Below are 27,159 nucleotides of genomic sequence, written 5' to 3'. Positions count from 1 at the left end.
CTATTTTTACACCAAAACATATCATGCGACGGCTCTTTCTTCATGGCTTGTCGTAAATAAAGTAACTGTAGACTCAAAATGAGAATTTAATTGAATTGCCCACTTTTGGGACCACCGGGTGTCCCCTAGGGAACCTATGATTGGGGACAATTGGAATTGAGCTCCAATACTCATTGTGCAACGGCTCATTCTTCATGTCTAGTCATGAATAGGTCAACTTTAGACCGAAAAAGGATATTTAACTAGAATGGCTACTTTGGGGATCTCTTATAGTTCCCTAAGGAACCTATCATTGGAACATTTCGATTTTTACACCAAAACATATCATGCGACGGCTCTTTCTTCATGGCTTGTCGTAAATAAAGTAACTGTAGACTCAAAATGAGAATTTAATTGAATTGCCCACTTTTGGGACCACCGGGTGTCCCCTAGGGAACCTATGATTGGGGACAATTGGAATTGAGCTCCAATACTCATTGTGCAACGGCTCATTCTTCATGTCTAGTCATGAATAGGTCAACTTTAGACCGAAAAAGGATATTTAACTAGAATGGCTACTTTGGGGATCTCTTATAGTTCCCTAAGGAACCTATCATTGGAACATTTCGATTTTTACACCAAAACATATCATGCGACAGTTTGTTCTTCATGTCTTGTCGTAAATAGGGTAACTGTTGACTCATTTACTTAAATATTGTGGCCACATTTGAGACCACCGGATGTTCCCGAGGGAATCTTTAATTAGGGACAATTGAAATTGAACTCCAATACATATCGTGCGACGGTTCATTTTTCATGTCTCGTGCTAAATAGGGCTATTGTAGACCTTAAGTGGATATTTGACTACAATGGCCACTTTTGGGACCACCGGATATCCTGCAGGGAGGCTGTGATGTCCCCAATGACAGATTCCTCCGGGAAATTCCGGTGGTCCCAAGAGTGGCCACTGTAGTCAAATATCCACTTAAGGTCTACAATAGCCCTATTTAGCACGAGACATGAAAAATAAACCGTCGCACGATATGTATTGGAGTTCAATTTCAATTGTCCCTAATTACAGGTTCCCTCGGGGACATCCGGTGGTCCCGGAAGTAGTCACTGTAGTCAACTATACATTTTGAGTCTACAGTTGCCCTATTTACGACATGATATGAAGAATGAGCCGTCGCATGATATGCTTTGGTGTCAAAATCGAAATGTCCCCTCTACAAGGTTCCCCCGGGGCACTTGGCGGCGCCATGAGTGGCCAAATCTGTACAAGACTCATTTTCAATTTATAATAGGGTATTTTATGATAAGCTAGGGAGAAAACAATATTGTGCGACATATTTTGAGTGAATAAATTGTTTGATCCCAATTCGGATCCACTACCGGCACCGATGCCGGGTAAATGGCCATATATTGGTTGTTTCTGGACCGATCTTAATACTTGGCGCACCAATCGCTTCAGAATTTGATCTTCTATCTTCATGTGTAGTAAAATTTTGATTTTTAAGCCGAGACTTTTGCTAAAAACACGTCATAATTTTACTGCATTAGACATGCTTCCGGAAATCCGGATTATCACCAGTATCCGGTGGTCATAGTTCATCTCCATGAATGCACCTCAAAACTAGATTAGTTGACCCATCCATTACTGCTTAAAAAATTGAAATCGGTCAATTTTTGTCAAAGTTACAGCATTTCAAAGTTGGCCCAATTTTTGCCTGTCCCTGTGTGTTTGCCTGTGTGTTATTTTGACAACCCCCTGTATATCAAATATTCGATCATTTGCGATACTTTAAAAATGTGGAGGGTACAAAAAAAAAGGATGGAGGGTCCCTGCAAATCTTATTACAACTCTTCATATTGTATTTAAAGTTGAATTACATTACATGGCACATGAATTCCGCTGTCCTGAATATAAAACACTGTGTCGGTTTATTGATTAGATTAGATTTTTAAATAAAAAATGCAAAAAGTTCAAGTATATTTTAAAAATGACCTGGGGCAGACACGAACATTCTGAAAAAGCCATTATTTTTGTTTATTTTTGTACTTTCAAGCCCGGGGTGTCCGGTCTCTGTGCATTCAGATCGACTTTTTTTTGTCGAACAGTGTTATTTACGTATTACAATACCTGATCTAATTATCAGCTTGGTGTTTGTAGAATATGCAGAAGTTATTATTTGAGGTATTTTACCTCTTATGCAGGGCTCATTCATACCTCATCTAGGTTGTAAGTATTTGAAATTATCTAGTGGTGGTAATACCTTAGTTTGGTATTCAGAAGTTATTTTCTTCTGCTCGGGATGGTCATCATTAGCGTTCCATTCGTATAATACTAAGGACTAACTTGAAGTGAACAACACAAAGCATTCATTTTTTACAGAATTATTTTATTGCATCGTTAGAGAAGTTCGACTGTATTTCCGTTCTTTTCTTACCAGTCTCTATTGACCAATATTGATACTAATGTTTACAACTTGTGGAACTGATCCAACTTCTTGTGGAGCCCCATGTTCTTGTTCATTATTATGTCCGGGGCTTTGCTGTTCCTGAGGAGGACATTGTCCATGATGATCATGTCCTGGCTTCTGTGGTCCATGATGAGGATGTTCTCCATGGGGTCCTTGCTCTGGCTTTTGTGGTCTATGAGCAGGATGTTGTCCATGATGATCATGTCCTGGCTTTTGTGGTCCATGATGAGGATGTTGTCCATGAGCTCCTTGTCCTGGCTTTGGAGGTCCCTGAGGATCTTGAGGGTGATGATGATGATGATGATGATCTTGTCCTGGCTTTTGTGGTTCATGATGAGGACCTTGTCCATGATGATCTTGTCCGGGGTTCTGTGGTTTTTGAGGAGGATGTGGTCCATGATCATCTTGTCCAGGGTGTTGTGGAGGACGTTGTTCATGATCGTCGTGATCTTCGGTTTCTCCATCGTCTTGTGATGATTGATCAACTTCTTCAGAATTTTGACCGTGTGATTCCTCTGAGTCATCTTGTGGATGATCTTCGAGTTCGTCTACCGAATCCTGTTGAATCAATCCAACGGGTTTAAATAAACAATAATTTATGAGATTCGCATGGAATCATTACCTCGCCACTATCTTCATTAGAATCTTCCAGAGTTTGATCTGCATCGTTCTCGTGGTCATCTGCTTCCTGGTTTCCATTGGGATTCTCGTCCTCTGGGACTTGATCTTCGTCATCGCTCTGCGCATCCGATTCCTCGAGTGCACCATCAACTTCCGCGTCCTCTTCCGCTGGTTTATTCAAATCGGAATCAGAAGCTACTACATCGCCAATGACATCTGAATCATCGGTTGGTTGAACCACATCAAAAGTTACGAGAGGTTTGGCCAGAACCAGTGCACCGGCCGAAATCAGGCAGAGTAGAAATAATAGTTTCATATTGAGGGATGTATTTTTCGGTTGTCGGATAGGAGGAACAAATGATACTAATTTTATGAGTAGAGCCTCTTGAGTATTTATATCAATGATGATAAGAATAAGGTGCTCGAAACAATTAGCATGGGAAACCCATCAATCGCCTGAGAGTTTGTTTAGGAAACGATAACCAAACGCGATCTCTGTTATCTGAACTGACGCGTGCATATCTTTGCTTTATTCTAGCCGAGAAACAAAATTATCGGTGAGTCATGTACAATGGCCGAAATCCTTTTAAGCGCAATGTAGATTTTGTGATTGACATTACTGAATGGTCGAGTGAAATTTGTTATCATACCTCAAGAAAGACTAAATATATGGTTTATTATTGCAGAGAGAAATGTAACTATTTATAGTGGTTTCATAAACGAAAAAAATCACATGTTTTGCATGAAAACTCCTATAACCACAATTCCGTTGTTCTTTTCATAATTAAAATAAATCAAACTATTTCCAATATTGACATTTTCTATCGTTATAACTAGTAATGTTACCTTAAGTTCGATTAGGCAAAAACGTATTTAGACTGTGTGATGATGTAGGTGCGCTTTTAAGAATTTTTACAACTGCATGAAACTTTTAATATTATAAACATGATACATCTCCCACTTATGCTTCCCTTTTGTATGGATCATCTGAGAATTTTGGAAAGCTTGACACACTTCCCTTTACCCTATGCAGTTCATAAACGATACCTTCTCAGAAAGTTTTGAGCTCTTCCAATAAAGCATCAATTTATGATTTCAGTCCATTTGCAATAGACATCACTGCATGCAATTCAATTGAAGAAACTAATATCGAACTGTAATTTCATATATCAATAAAAATGACAGGAAAATAACACAAATCGCATTATTAGCTGACCTTTTTTCGCACTTTCCCTTCTGCTTCATTTTTTTCAATCTTTTTAAAAGCAACAGAAAATTAGATTTCGTACTCGTATCGAACCCAAATTGAATGCACAAATCTATAAACGATAAAACATTGACCGATCCACCCACCCTGCAGGACGAGGACCGAACCATCCGGTCCGGAATAAAACTAGACAAATCCAACTTTCAACTCAAATCGCACCGACGACGACGGAAATAAATCCACCACGCGTCCCCATAAAGTAAGGTGGGGCAAAACTTACTTTTTTTTTATTTCTACGTCAATTGGAAACAAATGTTGTAAATGTTATAGTGATTCGAATGCGATTCAAGCAAAAGACTTTAATTTCAAATATTATAGAAAAATAGATGAGATTGGTGACAGTTGTAGCTATTTGTTGTTGTTAAATGTGGAAATTGCAATTTTCGGTCGAAGTTTCATTGCATAGAACCAAATGAAAATAAAATACTATTCGATTTTTTATGTAAGGGCGTAACTAAGGATGCTTTTAGGTGTAATAATTCTTACATACATGTTTGGAAAAAAAATTTGTCCTATAGTGGCCCAATGCGATTATCGAATCAAAGTATTGTTCCACCGATATAAATATCGTTACACTACACCCAAGCAACCAATAGTTCGGATTGTACTTAAGCAGTGAACTCCGTAGTTCACTTTTGGTATGAATCTAGTATCAGTGAAACTTTCTCGCTGATTAAGAGTTCACTGCGAACATTAAATGAACTTGATTCCCAGAAGAGTAACTCATGAACTCATCAACAACTTGAAAGTTCAGAACAAGTTCGAATTGAACTTATTTGGTACTTGAAGGTAAAAATCGAACTTAAACGAACTTTATATAAACTGTAAAGTCCGGTTAATTACTTAAAAAGTAAGCTGATTAAGCCACAACATGCCCTTTTATCCGAACTTTTGGTTGCTTGGGCAATCACTTCTTAGGATTGTTCTTTTTACAACGGTTCATTTTCACGACCACTTTTTTACGACCGAAATTCAGATTAACGACCATTTTTTATAAATGATCAATGTCATGGAAAGTGATCATAATGGAGGATAATAAAGTTCAGCAGATAAAGGGCTAACATACGGTAGTCATAGAGATGCGAAATTTTGACTCCAAGCGGCGCTAGTAGGCATCGAAATTTCGTTTTTCTGATATTTCACAATTCTGAGTAGGGTCAGGCGGGGCAAGATGAGCACCCTAAGGATAAGCGCGATTTAAGCCTACTTAAACATTCTTATTTTGGTAAAATTCCAAGCGAAATATGAGACATATCACTTGAAAAAATACCCAAGATTCATAAAAAAATGGGCTTTTTCGCAAACTGTTCAGCTAGCTGGCGTACGAGGGGTCCACCAATTTGAGAAAACCAAAAGGACCACCCTTAAGTTTTATCGAAAACTAGCGATCAGTGACATAAAATTGGAATTTTATTGGATGGGTGCCGATTTCGGCCTGGTTTCAGCGAGAATTGCTCACCACGGATTTTCTAAGGCGTTAATGGACCCATTACCAGACAACAAATAGAACCAAGACGTGTCGAACTACACTTTGTTAACTGTGAAAGGAAAAGGAGGATGACTTTCAAAGTTTAAAGTTTCAAGCAAAAAGGGTTGTGCATAATGACCTTTTTGTACTGACTGTAAGGACTTGGCCGGCGCCGTTATTGATCTATAATATGAGATCTGCTGAAATGTGCACTTCGAGAATACGTGGAAAGTCCCATCCTTATTCATTTGGATCGAAGTGCAATTCTTACCAGTTCCAAACAATCAGTATTAGAGAAATCGATTGAGATTTGGAAAAGTTATGACTGTTTGTTGTTTTAGATCAGAAACTTGTAATTTTCGATTAAACTTTCATTGCATTGAACAAAAAATAAATATAACCTTATTTGATTTTTTTAAAAGCGTTTTAGATTTGTCATGTCATCATTTGAATCAGTGGGGCAAAAGTCTCGCGGAAAAAAAATCAATATGCCTTAATCGCACATATGTATAATCTTTAAATTTAGTGAAATTTGCCCGAATGTGCGAAAAAGTGACTAAGATTTCCCGTTATTACTTAGTTTTGCTAAAAACTGCTGTTTTTGAGTATATCACAATTAACCCTGTTTTTGGCAGCTTTTTGATAAAAACTACTAACTATAAAGACTATTAACATATAAATTATACCTGTCATTAAGGTGAAGATAAATCGAAGCCAAACTTCAATTTTTCAAGAGCACGGATTTGGAAAACCAAACATCCGTTTAAGCTGAAAACCTAATCGATTGGTTACCACCAGCTGGTGACCAATCGATTAAGTTTTCAGGTTCAACGGAAGTTTGGTTCTCCAGATCCGTGCTCTTGAAAAAATGAAGTATAGCTTCGATTTATCTTCAACTCAAAGTAACATTATTTTGTGTTTCAGGCAGCTCCTTCCCACACTAGAATCAAACTCTTGCCTTACTGGTGGGGCAAAAGTTCGTTTAAAACAATCAATTTAAAAATTGTAATAGCAAAAAAGGTTGATATTTTGACTTAAATTTGTTCAGCAAAATTATAGCCAAAATGTTGAAGTTTCACTTTGTGGTATTTATTACCTTTCAGCAGTTATAGTTTTTCTGGAAATATTGATTATTCCCCTAAGGTCGAATTTTCGCCCCACCTTACTCTATACATCTCATCCGCAGTTTTTCCCAGTTTATAAATCATATTTCATCCTCAGCTTACTGTCGCATCACCAGCTCAATCCAACAGAACCGAAGAAGCACACAAAAAAAAATCGCCCCTCATATTTTCCGACCGAGAACACGCAATCCCAGAAATATGTGACTCGAAAGTGATATCTTCCCGCCCGGTTCGCTGAAGGGACAGCGCACGCAGCGAGTGGAAGTGTTGATACGAGTGGCGGTTAATTAAATGTGTGTTTTTCATTTGCCCCCTATTTCCTGGCGGCGATTTATTCATACCCTCTCGGGATAGCTGGATGTGGCTGATGGTTTTCAGAGCCTGTATAATCTCCGGGTAGGTTGTTTGACAAAAGTGCAAAATGCACATCCCTCCGCACTGAGGTGGACCATTTTTATATGAGAGTTACACCCCCCGAATGTGTTCATTTGGACCCCAGAAGCTCAATGAAAAGGCTTTCGGTTTGTTGCAGTCTTTTCTCTGTCGATGGGAGAATTTTCAACAGAACAATTTTATCGACTACAGTGCACTCTATGATCTAAAATGTAGTTGGAACAATGTTTCCAATATATTTGGTCAATTTTCTCCATACAAACTTCAAGCTCGTTTAGCTCCCCCTTGGAGTTGACGGGATCCGCTCAAACTCTCACAGTAGCTTCTGAGGATCCAAATGAACAAATCTTGAGGCGCGTAACTTAAGATTTTGATCATTATGGGCCACCCTACTCCACACACTGTGTGGGGCTATGATCGGGCCGAAATTTCGACACCAAGAATAAATTAAATTCATAACATTGTTGTCACATAAAATAATCCGGATTATTCCCCCCGGTAGACGCAGCAAAAGGTGGAAAATTGTTTCAAACGGCATTGTCGTGTGCCCCACCTCTCCAACATTGAAGGATCACTCAGCCACCCCCTCCCCTCCGATGGACACGAGAACTGCGTTGTTCTGAAATCATTTGGAGAGGGCATAAAATGCAAGAACCTGGATTTTCAGGTACTTGTTGTTTGTTTGCAATAGAGCTGTGTAAGGCACTCATTCATTTGTTTGAACTTTGATTGGGTTGAGTAGCTTTACCACGCGACTGTGCAACTCGGGATAGCCCCAAACAATATTCAGAGTCCCTTGATAAAGGGAAAGTCCGAAAATTACGTCACATTGTTTTAGTAGAAGAGTGTCTAGAAAAAGTAACGATCGGTACGATATTTTTGGAGAATTCACATAAATCTAGTAAAAGATGTAAAGTCACATCTTTTTTGTGAATTGCCCGAAGCGATCAAAAATTGAATAAATGATGTACTTGAATTTCTCCCAGAAAAAGAGAACCCAATCTGACATTCGTCGAAAAGGTCTTTTTTTAAAGAGTATTATTTAGTTCACTTTAACAAATCTATATAAATAAAAATGGAATGGTTTTTGTATGTCACGAAATGGCTTACGAACGGGTTAGCGGTTTTGGATGATTCTTTCTCCATTTTGTTCGTCAAGGGTTCCGACGTGTTTGTGTGTATAAAAGTTTCAGGACATTCACCGGGAAAGCCGGAAAAACGACAGTGAACGGAACTATCATTTTGTATGGGACGATTCGTAGCGGTTTTCATCAGCCTACTTGATGGCAAGACGAAGTTTGCCGGGACCACTAGTAAATAATATTAAAGCTGTAGAAAAAGCAAGACTTATATTCGATATCCGTGTGACATGGGAACATTTCCAAAAAAAAACCTGGAGTAAATTCTCACAATCCCATTGAGGGTCGTCGGTACCAATAGTGGGCTCATGGTACTCAAAATTGCCCAGGCTTTGGAAAATTTAACGATCATTGACACACGAGCCATAATTTCATCCCATTCATCAGCTGACCCACTCTCATTCTGATCAAGAAACAGAGGCGAATATTTTCCATTTTCTGTGCTACGTTTGCAACCAAAGGGGTGTTCAATGGTCCAATAGATTATAATTAGGTTGTTAAAGGCTGTATCATCAAAAAATATGAAAGTTATTACCAATTTTATGCAAAAATAAATCACCTGAATGGCTCGATACTGCTGCAGTCTGTGAGAGTTGCTGCTCTTGAACGCTCTCGTGCTACGTACCAAACAAGACAGTGAATGATTACATTCATAGTGCTCTCCGATTGCGATGTGCCACGAACTGCTATGGTTCGCGAACTGTTACTCTCCGATTATGGTTCGTTCGACTTATTCGGATCAAAATCCAAACACTGAAATTGCCGCATGGAAGCTAAATGTTGTACTGCATGTTAGGAGCGGCTCACAACAGCGTCTGTTTCCCATATCAGGGGCGGCTGATGATCGTCCAAGTGCTAGAGAAGGACTCTAAGCTAAACTGTGCACTATGGCTCTCCGAATATTTAGGGGGAATCTAGGGGGTTGGTGTCAGACCCTGCAAAAATCAAGCAACGAATAATCAATGAGAGAATACGAAGCGGGACAATCGGCGAAAACCACAGCGACGTAAAGAGACTAGCGATAGGAAATTCGGTACGAACAACCTCATCGGGAGCATACGCATACTCGCCGATGTGCTGAAGGATCGCGGGCTCGACATCGTAGCGTTGTACGAAGTGTGTTGGAAGCAGGCTCGATTTTGCCATTTTTCTGTGGAGAAAAAAATGAACTCAAAATTTTCAACACAGATCCTCGAGCGATTCGAGTGAGAGTGCAATAAAATGCGAGGATTTTTTCTGGTACTCTCTCATTCTCTCTCTCTCTTGTTGCGATGCTCACCTTTACTCACGCTTCAAAAGAACTCTTGAGCGTCCCGCCCGAACAAGGCAGTCCTCGGAGAGTTGTGAGAGCATTATTTTTAATGGAATTTCACTCTGGTGTATTTTGTGCTGCATCTTCCTCGCTCAATTTTCGTTGCCTCTCTGCTTAGCATTTTTTGCTTCCTCGCAAAGAGACAAAGGCAGCACGCTGCTCTTGAGTATGTCACCGAACTCTGATGATGTTGAGGAGTATTGTCAACCCTGGTTGGAAGGATCAAAGGTCAGTTCTACAACTTTAGCATAATGAACGTGCACAGCCCTCACTCCAGAAGCACTGATGATAATAAAGACGCTTTTTACGCGCAGCTCAAATGCGAAAACGACAGCTGCTCAAGTCACCACGTTAAAACCATCATAGTTTCAAGTTTTATCCTTACTACCTCAAGGTAGACTTAGAACGACCGGACTTAGTTTCAAGCGGACGAATAACCAGCGGACTATTCCCAGAGTACGGCACGGAGATATTTACGCTGTAGAAATATTACGTTGACGTTTAATTTCGAATGCGCAGGGGAGTGCGCGTGATCGTTATGCGTATAACAATTCTTCCCCCTTTTAGTTAATGAATCAGATTAGGCTTCAGCCAATTTAACACGAACAAGAATAAACTAGAAACAAGACAATTCGATTGTTCAATATAGAACAAGTATCAGAAACATAATCAGAACTCGTAGCTATATTTCTTATCTCGTTTGGCCTGCCTTAATCGTTTGAACCTACGCTGCCCTGCGTTTCCAACATGTATCTTTAATACATTGTGGAAATTTTTTTTACTAAAATTGCTTTAACCCATCTTGCCTGACTTTGGGGGTTGTTGGTTCTATACCACACTTCATCTCCCACAATCCAGTGCATCATAAGATTGCCTCGGGAGTTTCTCGCCAAACTCTTGCTGGATGATATAATTTTCTGGCTGTGATACAGTGAGCTGCTTTTTGTTATGATTTTTTGGATTTACTAATCCCAATAGCGTCTTTGGTTTAAAAGAAAAATTCTTTCAGATGGAAAGTGTCCATCTCTTGTTATATTGATGTTTCTAAACATAATTGAAAATAGATTTGTCTGAGTAGATGAAAAAAAAAAATGAATTTAGTAATATACCATTTAACTCCACTAGAGTTTGTATCCTATGATAGATACGCGTATTTCGACCTCAACTGTAAGGCCGTCCTCAGTGTCGTGTACTAGACGCGATTAGTACACGACACTGAAGACGGCCTTACAGTTGAGGTCGATATACGCGTATCTGTCATAGGATACAAACTCTAGTGGAATTAAATGGTTTAGTACTAAATTCGTTTTTTCATCTACTTATAGGTATTCTACTAAACAGCTCGAAGATTTATTATCATAGATTTGTCTGGTCTTCCAGGTCTAATACTGAAATTTTGAATTCTAGCAGAATTTTTTTCAATATCTCCTTTACTGTTCTTACCAAACGTTCAGCTTGCCCGTTGCTAGAAGGATGATAAGGAGGGCTGTTCATTACTTTGATAACTTGTTTTTCAAGAGAACTTAACCCTCAAGAATTGAAGGGAAGACCTTTGTCCGATACTAACACGTCCGGCAGCCCAAATGTAGCGAAAAATGCTGCTAGTCTCTACAAAACTTCATTACAATCTGTTTCTTGCTTCATCCATTCGATTTCAATCTATTTGGGGAAACTGTCAACTATTAGCAGGTCAGTCCGACGTCGACGTCGGTGATTTTTTTAACTGTGTATCATGTATGTATCGTGCATAAGTTTGGGTTGATCTTGCCCGCACGGAAATCATTTTTGTCAATATCTCTGCCATTTTTCAAACGATTCAGTTCGACAAAAAAAAGTCGATCTGAATGCACAGAGACCGGACACATTGGGCTTGAAAGTATAAAAATAAACAAAAATAATGGCATTTTCAGAATTTTCGTGTCTGCCCCAGGTTATTTTCAAAATATACTTGAACATTTTGCATTTTTTATGTAAAAATCTAATCTAATCAATAACCCGACACAGTGCACATTGGGGAAATCCGAACCTAAAGGTGGAAAAAATTGATAACTTTCTTAATGGAAAGGTTAAAAATAAGTTTTATAGCTCATTCGAAAGGAAATTTTATGTACGAAGTTTTGCAAACAAATCGTTTTTAGAGAAATTGGGGCAAATATACAAAGAAACAAATCTTTTTTAGGGGAATTCGGGCAAATATAGCCATAAAACTATATGCTCCCACTACCTCCTATCAATGAGGCTAGCGGCAATCGATCATGTAGATCAATATCGTATACTCAAACTATAGCATATCGTTTGAAAATGTTTGGAATTTGTGATATAAGAAAGTAAATTATTCACAATATTTTGCATAAACAATAATTAATAACCATACATTTTGTACAAATTTTACTACAACATGTTTCTGCAAGCTTTATTCATGATTAGGGTCGATGTACCAATAGCCGCATAGCTAAGAACAAAAATTCGTATAAAATCGAAAAATAATGCTAGCATCATTATTTTTACATCATCTCATAGCTTTTTATTTTAGTTTTGTGGGAAAAATATGAAATTTACGAAAACTCAAATGTTTGTATTTATTATCGCGTGTGCCACTATAGGAATACATGTGCCTATAGTAGCACTATTTCTAATTTCTGTTCCTATAGTAGCACTAGCATCACGGCGTTGGCAAAATAATTATCAAAACCGTATTTTTACAAAACTTTTATATTTTTCCTACAAAGTGTGGATCTAAAGCTTTCGTTTGGTGTAAAAAAAAGTTGTTAATTCAGCAATTATTTCGTATAAAAAAAATAGTTTCTCTCAGTAGTGCTACTATAGGAACAATATGTTTACTATAGGCGCAAGGGAGCTCAAATTTTAAGCAAAACTAATTATTTCGATCATTTTTTGAGCAAAATCAAGCTGTGTATCAATGGTACTTAGATAAATAGGTCCTGACCTTCATGTCAAAAAATGTTTTGAAAAGATGTATAGCAAAACGGCCGTAAAAAGCCACTAGTGCGACTATAGGGGACTGTCCACTAAGGGAACACCGACCCTATCTGACTATTTTTGAATTTATTTAAAAAAAAAACAAATTGAAAAAATTAAAACAAAAATTCCTTTTTAAAAATATTCCATTGTACATTTGGCCCCATAATCCCCTAAATTTCCATCTTTTATTCACCTTCTCTTATTGTTCAATGGATCAGGAATGATGAAATTCTTGAAAAATATTCTCCACAATAAAACAGTTTTATACAAAACAACATGAAAATCTAATCTTTCCAAGGAATTGGGGCAAAACGGGTACCATAGCCTATTTCAGAGCTGTGCCACGTACATGAAACCATCACCAATCCATTCTTGAGAAAATTTCCTTTCGAATGAGCTATAAAACTTATTTTTAATCTTTGTATTAAGAAAGTTATCATTTTTTTCTACCTTTGGGTTCGGATTTCCCCAATGTGCAGTGTTTTATTTTCAGGATAGCAGAATTTATGTGCCATATTATGTTTTTAACTTGAAATTCAATATGAATAGTTGTATTGAGATTTGCATGGACTCCCCTACCCCCCTTTTTGTACCCTCCTCATTTTTAAAGTAATGCAAATGATGGAATATTTGATATGAATGGTTGAAATAAGCGATTTTAGTGATTCTACCATCCACCAGCTATCTCTCCAGAAATATCGTGGTTTATGAACAACTCCTTTACTACACACTCAGAGTATACGCGTTCGGTAAAGAAAATTATCGAAACAAATCGGTAATTCACACGCCTAGATAGTGGTGTTACGATAGACGGAGATGCACAAGACGCTTATAAGATCGGTAGTCCTGTACGGCAATGAAACGTAGACGATGTTCGAGGACCTACAAGCACTTCATTATAATAAGCATAAGCATAAGCATAAGCATTGATGACCGTACAATTCGTAGTTGCTACTCCGTGATTGACTGGAATAATCAAAATTGTACAGGGAACCAACAGATGTAGCTTGGGAGTAGCATGCCATCTTCAATGTACAATTTTGAGGACTCCAAACTCTGTTATGTCAATAACGGCGCCGGCCACGTCCTTACGGTCATCGGGGAAGGGAAGGAATGTTAGTGTGACATCCATTGCTACTAGAGACCGAGATCACCTCTGCATCCCCATGGTTTTCACAGGAAGGAGTTTTGTTAGTGGGAGGGAGGGATCATAAGCTACTTGATCAGGATTCACCTTGGTAAGTAATGCGATTCATGTAGCCTCAAATCAAAATAAAATATCTATCAGTGCGTCGACAAGTTTAATATCGAACCATTCAAAGGATATTTTTCAGTAATTACGATAAGCAAATAAAAGAATATGTACGCGTAGTTCAATTTATTTATGAAACTGTAATAAGAGCTTATGCCGACACCTACAGTGACGAACCATCCATATTTTATTAAGCAAATAAATAACATTGCCACGATACAATTTTTTTTTTCACAAACATGGAACGAACTCACCAGTTGGTAATCCGTCCTCAACGAAAATCATAAATTCGGCATCAACACGCAAAAACAGGGAACCGTAACACAAAATCGATGACCAAGAAATCTTGTGAAATCCAAGCAACTTGCAAATATCTGGTATCTTGAAACTTGAAAACTATTAGCGCTTTTGCTTGATTCTTGAATTCCTTCAAAGTTTTCTCTCTGAAACGAGAAAAAACTGTAGGACGCAGAAAAAAACAGCTTCTTGCTTTGTCAAGGTCTACTACAGCACTTTTTTATTCAAAACTTATTATAACAAATGGCTAAAAAAAAAGGTATGTGTGTCTCAATAGTATATGAAACAGGAATAGGGGTTTATATCGACACTTGTAGTTTCGAAGTCTGTTTGAAAAATATGTAAACGTAACGTTGCCTTTATATAAATTAATGATCATAAACATGAAACGAGCTCTGCACGAAATTCACGAATACTTTTCCGCACTCGCTTGACGCGACTCGGATACGATTGATTCCGATTCCGTCGCTCACCCCACAGGAGCATGCAACGGTATCTTAAGGTTAATCGCATCTGGGATCTTAACGTTAATTGCATAAATTCATGACGTTCAACAACAAGCGACCAAATTTTGATTTTTCAGTGTAGTTTTGGTTGATTTTCTTACGTCACGAATTATTTACACCCCATATTAAAACGTTTCAATACTTATCACACAATTATATAGGGCATCACAATTATCGGTCCCATGCAACACACAATACATTTTAAAAAGGGATTACACACTGCTCACAACAACATAATTAAATTCACTCATCTAAAACACACTAAGCCAACATTCGTACAATTACCAAAAACGCAATGATAAAACATGTTCGCCCTTCACAATGCTGTATCTATCAAACTATAAGCCACTCCCTATTCAAGATGCAAGTTTAAAGATAAAAATTTACTAATATAATTCTCGCGAAACACCACTGAAGGCCCCATGTACAAATGAGAGGCTCTCTTTGGTTACCTTCTCTTTGATCAATAACTGAGTCACATTAATCTCTTCTGTTGCGTTTTTTGTATGAAACGCTAGTCATGGCAACTGCCTTTAGATCTGTAGTGAAAAACTTCCCAAAAGCTTTATTATTCCACTGTTATAATCGAAAGAGAACGAGAGAAGAGAGAATCTCTCATTTGCACATAGGTCCCTCAGCAATGTTTCGCGAGAATTAATGTCCCCATTACCCTAAGGTTCTACGAAAGCACGCATTAGGAATATAAACGGAACATTACTGTTTTGGAAGAATTACTCCGTTTTTTTTTCGAAATAGGAGCACGCGATTGACAATACGTAAAGTATTTCGTCTCACCCATAGGCCAGGGGAAGTGGTTCACCTAGAGTAAATTTCTGTCAGAGAAAAAGTAGATTTTGTATGAGAATTGACAGAAAAATGAATGACAAGTTCATCCACTTCTTCTGGCCTATTAGATGCAACATCAAAAAGAGGATTTCATTCCCAATAAACACGGGGTGCGTTCAATTTCTGTTTTCTTTTCTTTGGATTGTCTTTTCGACTGGCTAATCTCGCCGAATTGCCCGTCATCATGAATTCGCTCTCTTTCTGTCCTTCGGGAAATCTGAAAACAACGGTGCCAGTACCTCTCAAAGTTGACAGGTACTGGCACCATTGTTTTCAAGTTTTGTTGAAGAGCGAAAGAGAGAATTTCGCCGTGAAATGCCAAATTACTGAATTTACAAGTTCACTTACGCTGACAATCATGAATGAATCCACTACTACTAGCACGAGATCATTTTCATCAAATTGACTCATACATCGGCGGTTTGAGCTCACTCAATCCAGGAACTCGTACACCTGAATGGGACCGAAACATGATGGGAAGCGTTTAGAAGCGTGTCATTCGTCACAATTTCCAGACCGAACGAACTCAATCCATCGGTGGATAAATCAATACGGCAGACGAGTAAGCGACTGATTCAGTAATCGGAAAGCACTAATGCAACAGAATACAAAATATCAGATCTCCAGGTGAAACAGTCAAGCGCACGAAATGGTCATCGCAGTGTCAAAGGCAACTTGAAAGACAAACTATGCAAACGCAAACAAACACATACGGTATTCCGTGTGATTCGTATCAACAACTCATACACCAGTGAATCGAAATCACTCGGCCCAAGAACTCCGACACCTGAGCGGGGCACGCTTATGAATGTTCCCCACGTGTTCAGACCCCGCTCAAGCGTCAAATCTACCGGACCGAGCGAATTCGATTCACCGGTGGATAAATCAATCTTCCATTAGCCAGAATCCCACAAAACACACTCAAACAGAGTTATCACCAACACACACGCATCCCACGACCATTTCTCTTACGATACTCTTTCGCGCACTCCTCTTACACACACCATCAGTACCCACTATATGCACACTAGTAAATGGAAAAATACTCCCTTGGGGCAAATCCGATGCGTTGAGCACGTTGAGCAGCCATGATTAAAACAAAATTTGCAGCAACATTTATGGCACTTTCTTCGGTTTACAACACTTCGCGATAAATACTTCACATGTGAACAAAGCGAATCACTATAATCAATCGATCGACAAAGCAAAAATCATTTAAACGCGCAATTTCTTACTTAAAATCGAAAAAATATTACGGAGCACATTATGTGATAACTACACTCGGCTAGTGTTGCCAGCCTCTCCCCTACAAGCACTTCATTATAATCTGTTAAAACTAAATAAATCAAAATGAAACGTAGGTGGATTATATTTTGCTTTGTTCATTATAATCCAAATTTTTCAATGATTTCCAACATGAGATTCATCAGTTGAAACATTGAAACTTTTTAAATTCTATTTATTCTATCATTAATATGCTGCTTCTCCTCTTGAAAGCTGAGATTCTGTTTCGCAAAGCGTAAAATATGACTCCAGGTCGTGGCCCCTTGTCATTTCATTCAGAATTTTCCTCACTGCGCCAACCCCAGCCAAAGCATATGAAACCAGGAAAGTGACACTACGGTGTACCAAACCGTACCACATAGCGCCTTCTGCCACAGAACCGTCCAGCAGAGTTGGCCGGCGGCAGTCCCGCCTAATGCTGCTGAAGTGCTAATGACGGTACGACAGACGATGGGCCCTCGCCTCTGTCGTCTATATCTATAAGCGTGCGTGTGGCTGCGACGAGATATAAATTTTATTGGAATGCCAAGCTACAATATAATCACAATAATAGGAAATATAAAATAAGCCGATTTGCATTGCTTGTTGACAACCGGCTGCTGCTGGGCCTTGGGTCCTTTATCCGAAATCCCCTACCGTAGTCAGTAGGAAAATCACCGTATGCAATCCACCACCAATGGGAGGAGCGACAAATTTATATCTCTCGTGGCCGGTGAACAAATTCCGGAATCAGGATAAGGCAGTGGAGGACTTTTCACAAGTGGAAAAGAGGATCAACAAGACCATCGTCAGAGACCAAAAGCGGAAGGGGTTGTGGAATATCCTAACAATCACAGTTTTCGGGTTCATAATCGCTTCCCAGCTTTGGCTTTGGCTCGGGACGATGGAACAGATACAAAAAGAAGTTCACTCAATAATAAAAGGGGTCAAGAGTGGAATAATAAATATTTCCGTTTTGGCGTGGAAAATGCTTCGGGCTGCGGATGCAGTTTATTTGAGGAGGTTGATTTTCGATATCTGTTGGGTTTGGGTTGGGAAGGCTTATGATTACGAATAGGTATGCTACCTAAGCTGAGAATAGTTCATCACATGAAAATATTCTAAGTGATTTGTTCTATCAATTTCACGACTTTGTCCAACTAATGTCATACATATGAACAGCGAAGGCCGAGTATACCTCTTCATCTTTATGGTTGTCACAGGGAGGAGTTTTTGTTAGTGGGAAAGAATCAGAGCCATAAAAATAATAAAGAAATTAAATTATTTTCCTCTTTTCGTGAATAATTTTGAACAGTTAAAACTAAGAAAGCAAGACGGAATTGACTACTATTTAATTAATATTTTTATTAACCAGGTAAGAATAGCAAATGATGTCAGTTTTTCTGTGGTGATTTTGTTATCGTTTCAGAAAGATACAATACTTTCACATTATACTAGAAAGTGTACTGTGTATTGAATTACCTCATCTACCTACTTAAATTAGTTTACACTTCTTATCAATCACTATAAGAGAGCCACTCATCAGTGGGCTTCTTTCAGTTCGAAGAAACTGGTCAAACCTTACGATGAAGGTGTTGCTTTTCTACTGTATTGTTGCATGCGCTACACTAGCACTCGGCAATCCCATTGATGTAATTAGTGATGAAGAAACGGATTCTGGTGAACATGACAATGTGGAAGATGTAGCTTTTGATTCGTATATTGTAGAACAACCAGAAAGTGAATTAATTCCGTTGGAGAATGTAGAAAGTGATGAAGTGGAAACGGACTCGTCGTTAGACAATGAATACAATCCGGAAGTCAACGAAGATGTGTTAGTGGTGTTAGGTGATCTTTTGGTAATATTCGATTTAAGTACAATTTAGCTTTGAACTCTTGAATGCTGATTGACAAATCATTCACAGGATTTCGAAAATGAACAGGATGGTGAAGAGGATGAAGCAGTACAAGATGCTCAATCACCACTAGCATCGGAGGCGTTGGAGGATCCATATCCCAAGCAAAAACTGCTGATCAGGCCACTGAGACTGTGCGCTCTTCCTCCGTTGTATGTTGGTCAAAAGCTCCAGCCAGTCCCTTCTTGGTGGTGCCAGTGTCCAAAGGGCGTCATATGCTAGCAGCAATGATGTAAACACGTGAACGAATCCGATAATTAAAACCTAATCACTATTTCATAATACAGTTAATTGTTTTTTTTTCAATAGACATTGTCCATTGATCTATTTACACATATTGATTTTTGCATTTCATCGTTCATTGTATAATTGTTAATTTATTACACTGAATCCTCTATTTGGGCTATTTTCTACATTTACGTAATTTGATGTAAATTGAATTTGAATGCACTTAAAGCTACGCATAGTGATTTTTGGTGCGTCAATTCGCGTTCAAGCTAATGCTATTAGTCCAAAAAAGTCCCATAAAAATCAATTATTTAAACACCACTATTTTACCATAAGATATAGCAAGTTTCAATGTTCAGCAAAAATATGTAGTTTTGGTAGTGAAACAACTTTGTAAAAGACACAAAAAATGGTTCAAAAATGTTAAAAAAAAGTTTTGCTGAAATTTTGATTTTTAAGGGTCATTTTAGGAAAAAAAAATCAGAGGGGGTTGTGTGCAAGGCACGACCGCATGATGTTAACTACGCCAAGTGATTTTCTGAATTTGAATTTTAGTCGATTGTCATAGTTGTAGCCTTCGTTTAGTTCAAACTCTAACATGATATCGTAACGGTCGCAACATTGTAGATTTTCAATTGACACCCAGTATATTGCCGTAAGACGTAGTTAACGTCAAAAGAAGAATGAGCGAAGAAGCAGAAATTGGTCTGCTTTTATAGTGTGCTTCCCAACCCACGTGTTTGGTTGCGTAAGAAAGGGGTCGACATTTTCACAATTTTCGACAGTCTATCGTCAAAAATCAAAAGTTTTCTTAATTTGAGTAAAATGTTGTATAAATTTCCGATCGATTGGTGGGAAAATATTGGAAATCTACCGGTACAGTCACCCCACAGTTATGGATCAAGTAAGGGTAATTTTTCAGAACAATATATGATTTAAAATCATGGTGACGTTGTACGAAGTCAGATTACTTTCCTGACACTGTAGAATTTGATTGTTTTTGAGAATACTGCTTCAAATCCGTTATTTACCACAGAGTGTCGATTTCAATGAAAATTCCAAACAATGTCCACTGGACTGATGCAAATTTTGTAGTTTTTGCTCCCCTATGCTTAAACGATGTCAATTATGATGAAAATGATCCTCCCAAAATTTGAAGTGATTCGGAAGAAATTTGGTGGTGCACACGCTATTTGAAGTTTATATGGAAATTACTATGGAAAAGGCAAACCTTTTGTGTTCAGTCCTCTAACTGCTCGTCATAATAATCTATGGAAGAGTGAACACACTCATCTCATGTGAAAATTTCTCAGCTACAACTTTGCCGAAGACCACATTTTGATGGGACGTAAGGATAATTTGTTGTTGTTGATAACAAAGTCTATATGGGCTCGTTCAAATATTACATAACGCAACAGGGGAGGGAGGGGGTCTTACATAGTGTTACGGTCCATACAAAAATTTAAAATTTTCCATATAAAAGCTGTTATGTGGGGGAGAGAGGGGGTCTAAAGTTGGTAAATTTTGCGTTACGTAATATTTGAATGAACCCTATCATGCTGACATGATCATTCAATTACTTTCAGAGCAACACTGCTTTTTTGCTGTAGAACATAGTAGCCTGGATTACTTTGATCTATTCTTCCCGCCAGGAGCACCACTGTTGCTTGCCGAACAGTTGGTCGGCGTTAAGTCAGAGGGGACCAAAAACAAAACTTGGGAAAATTAGATTATTCTCTCATTAGATGCGAAATTTTCTTACCTCCGTTTCACTTTGACCAGATTTGATGAATGCTGTAAACTGCGAGAGATATGTAACAAATTTACTTTGGAAGATCAATAAAAACCGATAAAAGTGTGCAGTCAGAGTGGAACAAGTGCTTATTACCATAATAGCGAAAATGATCAGCGCGCAGAGCAATGCGAGGAAATGAAAAACATTTCAAGAGATTTGTCAGATTTCTCAACATCGAATGATTCTTCTACTTATCCATCAATAGAAATTTATAAATATTACTTAATTCGGTGCATTTGATTTTGATTTTTGACCATTTACCATATTTGGATGGGTGGTCAGAAATTGCAACAATTTCTGTGCAGACAGAGCGGACCAAGTATTGAAAAGCAATAAATTGATGGATTATTGCATTTTTTGAGTCAATTTCAGGGTCCGATAGAAGTTTATGGTAGTTCTATGGTGTATGTATGGAATGTGCTAGTACCCGCTTATTGGACCAGTATATTTTGGTCAGTATCAAGATTTTCACTTGGTCCACTCTGACTGAACACATATTTGAATTTTTCTGGTCTTCAATGTCCTGACCCTTTATTTTCAAGCTATCATAATGCCACTAAGTTTGGTATTGACGAATGGATTATTGTAGTATTTACGATACTGGTGTCGAAGGGTCTTGATAATCTGATTATTTTAGAGATGCATGGTCAAACTGGATGCATTTGACCATGCAAGCATTAAATGATTCTTATTTTCCTAGAAATTGTTCAGTCAGAGTGAACCAACTCACTGAACGGTGGTCTTTAGTTCTCCACACATAGTCCATCAAAAAATCGTTCTATCAGAGGTTTGGATTATGATTTTTCATGATTATCACTTCACATTATATTGTTTGAAAGTAATACAATGATGTGCAGAAATATTGAACCAAAATTTAAACGAGTTTTAAAAATTACATAGCGTTAGACTTTATACCCATTTTTCTCGAAATATCAAAAATGTCACTTGGTCCACTCTGACTTAACGCCGACCAGTTGATGAAGCATGTGAAATGCAAACCAACTTTATGATGATGAATAACAATTTATCCTGACGTCCAATCGAAAAGTGGTCTTCGGCAAAGTTGTAGCTGGGAAGATTTCACATTAGAAGAGTTTGTTCACTTTTCGCTAAAATATTATGACGAAGAGATAGAGGGCTGAACACATAAGATTAGCGTTTCCCATAGTAATCTCCATATAAACTTCAAATGGCGTGTGCACAGTCAAATTTCTTCCGAATCACTTCAAACTTTGGGAGGATGCTTCTTCTTTCTGGCGTTACGTCCCCACTGGGACAGAGCCTGCTTCTCAGATTAGTGTTCTTATGAGCACTTCCACAGTTATTAACTGAGAGCTTTCTTTGCCGATTGACCATTTTTGCATGTATATATCGTGTGGCAGGTACGAAGATACTCTATGCCCTGGGAATCGAGAAAATTTCCTTTACGAAAAGATCCTCGACCAGCGGGATTCGAACCCACGACCCTCAGCATGGTCTTGCTGAATAGCTGCGCGTTTACCGCTACGGCTATCTGGGCCCCAAAGGGAGGATGCTATTTACCATAATTAAAATCATTTAAGCATAGGGGAGCCAAAATTTCAAAAATTGCATCACTCTATTGTCCACCCCACAGATGTGGATCAGTGGGAGAGGAGGATCCTTATTGTGGATCAAATTGGCTCATATTATGAATCAAAACACTATAACAGCAATTTACCTGCGAGGTAAACGAATGGTGTGTTGGTGAAAGCATACGTTTTGGCGTTTATTTCGGAATCGTCTTATCTTTGATTCATAACCGTGGTATCCAACTCATCAACTCTATTTGATGAAATATTCCCGTTTTAATCCAACTTTGATCCATATCTGTTGCTATCCATAACTGTGGGGTGACTGTAAATGGCTGAATTATTAGTATTCAAAATCTTACATAATTTCGTGACGGTCGCATTATTTTAGATTTTCAATTGACACCCAGTATATTGTAAATTTTGCACCCTATCGGATGCGACGATTTGTAATCGTCGCCCGTGAAACCGTCGCCAAAATCGTCGTCAGGCAAGCAACCGCTGTGTATTTGACGTTTCACCAGTCTTACCAACACAATAGCAAATTACCTCCTTTGATTTTTTTTCTGGCATTTAACGTTTCACCAGTCTTGCCAACACAAAGGCAAATCACCTCCTTCGATTGGCTTTGCTGGCGACGATTTTTTTCAGTCTGTTCGAAAGTTGGCGGCGCGTTTTGTTGCGAATGAAACAGACAATATTGCCGTAACGTCAAAAATATGATTACAATCATGGTGACCTTGTACAAAACAAAATTACCCGCCTGTCAATGCCAAATATAGTTGTTTTTGAGAATACACATAAAAATCGCGGTTATTTATAATAATCAGAGGGGGTTGTGTACAAGAAATGACGTTGACTACGCCAAGTGATTTTCTGCATTTGAATTTTAGTCGATTGTCATGGTTGCAGCCTCGAAGAGCAAAGCTTGGCCGACGGCCAGCGGCGCGAACACCGTCGCCGCCGCAATGCATCCCCGATAGCGAATCGAACTACAGCCACGACATATCAGCTAAATAAAAAAATCGCTTTTTTTTAAACATGGTTAAATCTTTAAAAAAACAAAAAACAGTATATAGCCCCGAGCTATGGATGGTAGTACTTGTTTTAAAAATATAAAACATGCAACATTTGCCTTTTCAAATAAAATATTCATGAAACATCCAAAAAACATATCAATGCATAGGCATTAATGCCCCGGATTCCGGTACTGGTAAAAAGTTAGGCACTTGGTGGCTCTTATTTAAGTTAAAATTTTGACTCAAACTTTTTTGTTTGATGAAATTCGTGGTTTCACTCTTCTGCAAACTTCTAGAAAATGTTATTTTAAACAACTTGGTCGAAGACACTTTTGATCTAACTCTTCATTTGAGCATAAATTGTATGCCTTGAGCAAAGCTACAGGTTTTACCAAAATCTACAACTTTTTCATATCGAATTTTATGGAGAAAAAGTCAGCACGCCGTTAACTTAAAAATCTTGTGAGTTATAGGCGAATTTCGAGTTTTTCAAGTGTATTTTTGAAGTGAATTTTCTCAATTTACAAAATCTACGTTCTCACAGTTTTTGCAGCAAAAGTTGCCTATTGTATGGCCTTTCGAATGCCACTAAAAGAAAAAATTTATTGAACCAACTTCATGAGTTATGGGCATCTAAAGATTTCATAGTTTTTCACTTAAATTTGCTTATAACTTCAAAATCACAAGAATTACAAACTTGCGATGTACAACAAAAATGTGTATCTTTACTTTCCCTGCAACTCTTCTAAAGACCACATTCACGTAAAACTGAAAATAAAAAAGTTGGACCAAAATAACTGATTTTTTGGGTCCACCCTAAGTTAAAACTTTCAAAATCAATTTACTTAGCTCAAATGAAGAGTTAGATCAAAAGTGTGTTCGTCAAAGTTGTTCAAAATAACATTTTCTAGAAGTTTGCAGTAGAGTGCAGCCACGAATTTCACCAAACAAAAAAGTTTGAGTCAAAATTTAAACTTAAACAAGGGCCACCTTATTCAACTTTTTTCTTAAAAAATGCAAAACTCAATTACGAATAACTTCTCTGAAGACATCGAACGTCTAAAATCGACGAGAACAGAGAAAACACTTTTTTCCGGCTAAATTGTCGATTCGGTCCATTGTGGATTGAATTAAAAAATCTTAATGACAGGACTAAAACTTCTAGCTTAATGACAGGTCCAAGTATTCTAGTTATGTTGTATTTCGATAGAGTATTCTCAAACTAACTGTGAAGATGCTTGAATATTATATCTTTTGTATGTAGGGTGTCAAGCCTATGTACAGTTTAATTTGTAAATAATGACCATTAATATAACAAAGGGATATAAATGAGCCATAACTTGAACTTCTTCGAAATAATGGTAAATATACAAATGCTTGGTTATCACATATTTTTAATGTTTGCTGCAAAGCTGGTGATAACAAAAATAATAATGATGGGAAATAATTTGAAGCTTTTGAAAGTCCGTTCCAAAATAGCTCAAAACCTTCAAATGACGATAACTTTCGCTTCCCTCGCTAGAGTATTTTTAAATTCACAGAGAAGATGCTTAAATACTATTCACAGACAAACAGACGTAGCACTTAGAACAAATCGCAATCAAAATCTTAGTCATGCAGTCATGTACACCTAATGCTGAAATCAATATGTTTGACCAACGGGCCAACATATGGTAGTAATGTGTAAACGTCATACACCATGGTGGGGCAAGTGGAACATTTGGCGCAAATTTTCAAGTCCTTCATACTCAATATGTACATGACAATCAAAAAAACAAAACAAATAACGATTTGAAGTATATTAGTCCCTCATTTATTATCCACAGGAAAAAGTTGGAATTACATCATTCACAGATTAAGTTAACCATTCATTTTTCTGTATCCACTAACCCCACCGTTCCTTAGCAAAAAATCAAAATTTTCAGTTTTTGTTCGTTTTTTTGTGAATTCTTTTAAACTTCAAATAAAGTTGGTAAATTATCGTTTCCGAATCGATTCCTTACTATGAGGGAAGATTAGGGAGTTGTCAAATCTCCAAAATTTCTTAACGTTGTCAATCTTTTTGTAACGTGATTATGATTTTAAAAACTTTAAATCAGCATATTAATATTTACAGAAACGCATTAAAACTGTAACTTTGATCTGTTGTTGTTCCGTAGTTCGCTGACTGCGAAGCAAAAGCTAACCAGCACGTGGTAGTTTCACTGCACGACGACGAGAATACCTAAATAGGCAGCCAACCAATTGAATCTAATCGAAATTGTCACATCACATCGAGCATCGACGCATTGATCTAACTGCTTCACCACCGCATTACTCATTTGCATTTGCAACCTGTTGGACTAGTTTTAAAAGGGGTTTCTCTCATGGATGATTCATAAAGTTTAGCTACGGTAGGGTTATTTATTATTATATCGAATAAGAAATCAACGATCATTATTTGTTTTTGATTGTACAAATAATATTTTTTTAGTTGTTGTTTGAACGAATTTCCATTTAACAGCAATAATTAGCATTTGATCATAGTAAAGTAACCAGTATTTTATTTCAGATGCTTTGGATTGCCTATAGAGGGTTGAAATTTGTAACTATACCGTAAGTACCGAACCGGTATTCAATATCCCTATTGTATATGTGAGAACCTATAAAATATCACAACACGCAAGTTGTTTACACATGTCTCTCAAAACAATTCCACTCCGTATAAATATCATTGGTTATTAAATATCGTCCGCAGTACTCTCGATTATTCCCGCAGTCGCAATCAACACCCGCAAGAATGAAAAGTGCCATACTGTTGTGTCTGGTTTCGATCAGTGTCGTGGTTTTGGCAAAACCCAATCCTTTTTCTACCGATAGTGATTTTTTGAAGCAACTGGATGAAGCAATAACTGAAGTACATGCTCACCAAAATGAAACCGTTACTGCGCAGGTTGAAGTTAGCGATGGTGTAAACCTCACATCGGAAGAAGTTGATTACGATCATTCTTATGAACACGATGATCACCATCATGATGGAGATGATTTCAGTCATGAAGATTGCGATCATTCTGATGTACGTATGGAGCACGAATTAGTAAAGTTTATAAACGAATTTCGGCTAATATCTCACTTATCATTGCAGGAATCGGTCGAATCTGATGAACACCACTCTACCAAGTCACCCCAGGATATCCATTTGGCGATAAATGATCATTAAGAATTGCCCCCACCTGAAGCGGATATAGCACAAAATACTTATTGACATTAACAGTGATTGATATCTCACATGGGTTAAAGTACCTATGCAGAATTTTCAGGCATGAATTTCAACAAATTGAAAATGTATTCTCTTCAATGGTAATTTTAGTAACTGTTAGTGCATTATAATAATCAGATGTATATTATTGCTTTAACAGATTAACTGAAGAAATATATTTATGTTGAAATTTTGTAATCAATAACATCTAGAGATTGTGTACAATAAATATATAAACATATTACAGTGTTACTGTTTTGTCACGGTTTTGTATTTCCCCACCAAATTTGTAATCATCAACTTTAATGATTATTTTAAAACAACCTCCATCATATGCAGTACCTGGAATAGATTGAAATCAACAAATTGGTATAAAAAGGTCATTCTAAAAAAAATGTTCGGAAAAAGGGAAGATTAAATCAAAACGACACCGTAATACTTTTGTTGTGATTTTTTTCTTGTATCGTATGCTGGCACAAGTAGA

General features: G+C 37.7%; 2 protein-coding genes and 1 long non-coding RNA gene across 4 annotated transcripts; 2 read left to right on the top strand and 1 right to left on the bottom strand.

The window, feature by feature from the left end:
- Positions 1 to 2,357: 2,357 nt before the first annotated feature.
- LOC5578605 lies at positions 2,358 to 3,455 on the bottom strand. Its single transcript, XM_001656983.2, has 2 exons — positions 3,082 to 3,455; positions 2,358 to 3,017 (listed from the first exon to the last, which is right to left on the bottom strand). Exon 2 carries the CDS (start codon positions 2,981 to 2,983, stop codon positions 2,459 to 2,461), a length of 525 nt encoding a protein of 174 aa, XP_001657033.2. The 5' UTR covers positions 2,984 to 3,017; positions 3,082 to 3,455; the 3' UTR covers positions 2,358 to 2,458.
- A 15,013-nt stretch (positions 3,456 to 18,468) lies between these two features.
- On the top strand, positions 18,469 to 19,131 carry LOC5578619. The gene is made up of 2 exons (XM_001656984.2): positions 18,469 to 18,788; positions 18,855 to 19,131. Exons 1-2 carry the CDS (start codon positions 18,516 to 18,518, stop codon positions 19,065 to 19,067), a joined length of 486 nt encoding a protein of 161 aa, XP_001657034.2. The 5' UTR covers positions 18,469 to 18,515; the 3' UTR covers positions 19,068 to 19,131.
- A 6,447-nt stretch (positions 19,132 to 25,578) lies between these two features.
- LOC5578618 lies at positions 25,579 to 26,927 on the top strand. Of its 2 annotated transcripts, XR_002499987.1 has the most exons (3): positions 25,816 to 25,830; positions 25,989 to 26,492; positions 26,562 to 26,927. It is a non-coding gene; the product is annotated as an uncharacterized LOC5578618 (long non-coding RNA). The 2 variants fall into 2 exon arrangements; XR_002499986.1 differs by having other exon boundaries at positions 25,579 to 26,492.
- Positions 26,928 to 27,159: the final 232 nt, after the last annotated feature.

The sequence above is a fragment of the Aedes aegypti genome, chromosome 2, assembly GCF_002204515.2.
Source record: "Aedes aegypti strain LVP_AGWG chromosome 2, AaegL5.0 Primary Assembly, whole genome shotgun sequence".
NCBI lineage: Eukaryota > Metazoa > Arthropoda > Insecta > Diptera > Culicidae > Aedes > Aedes aegypti.
The sequence above is the reverse complement of the archived record's forward strand: the minus strand, read 5'-3'. Positions and strand labels throughout refer to the sequence as shown.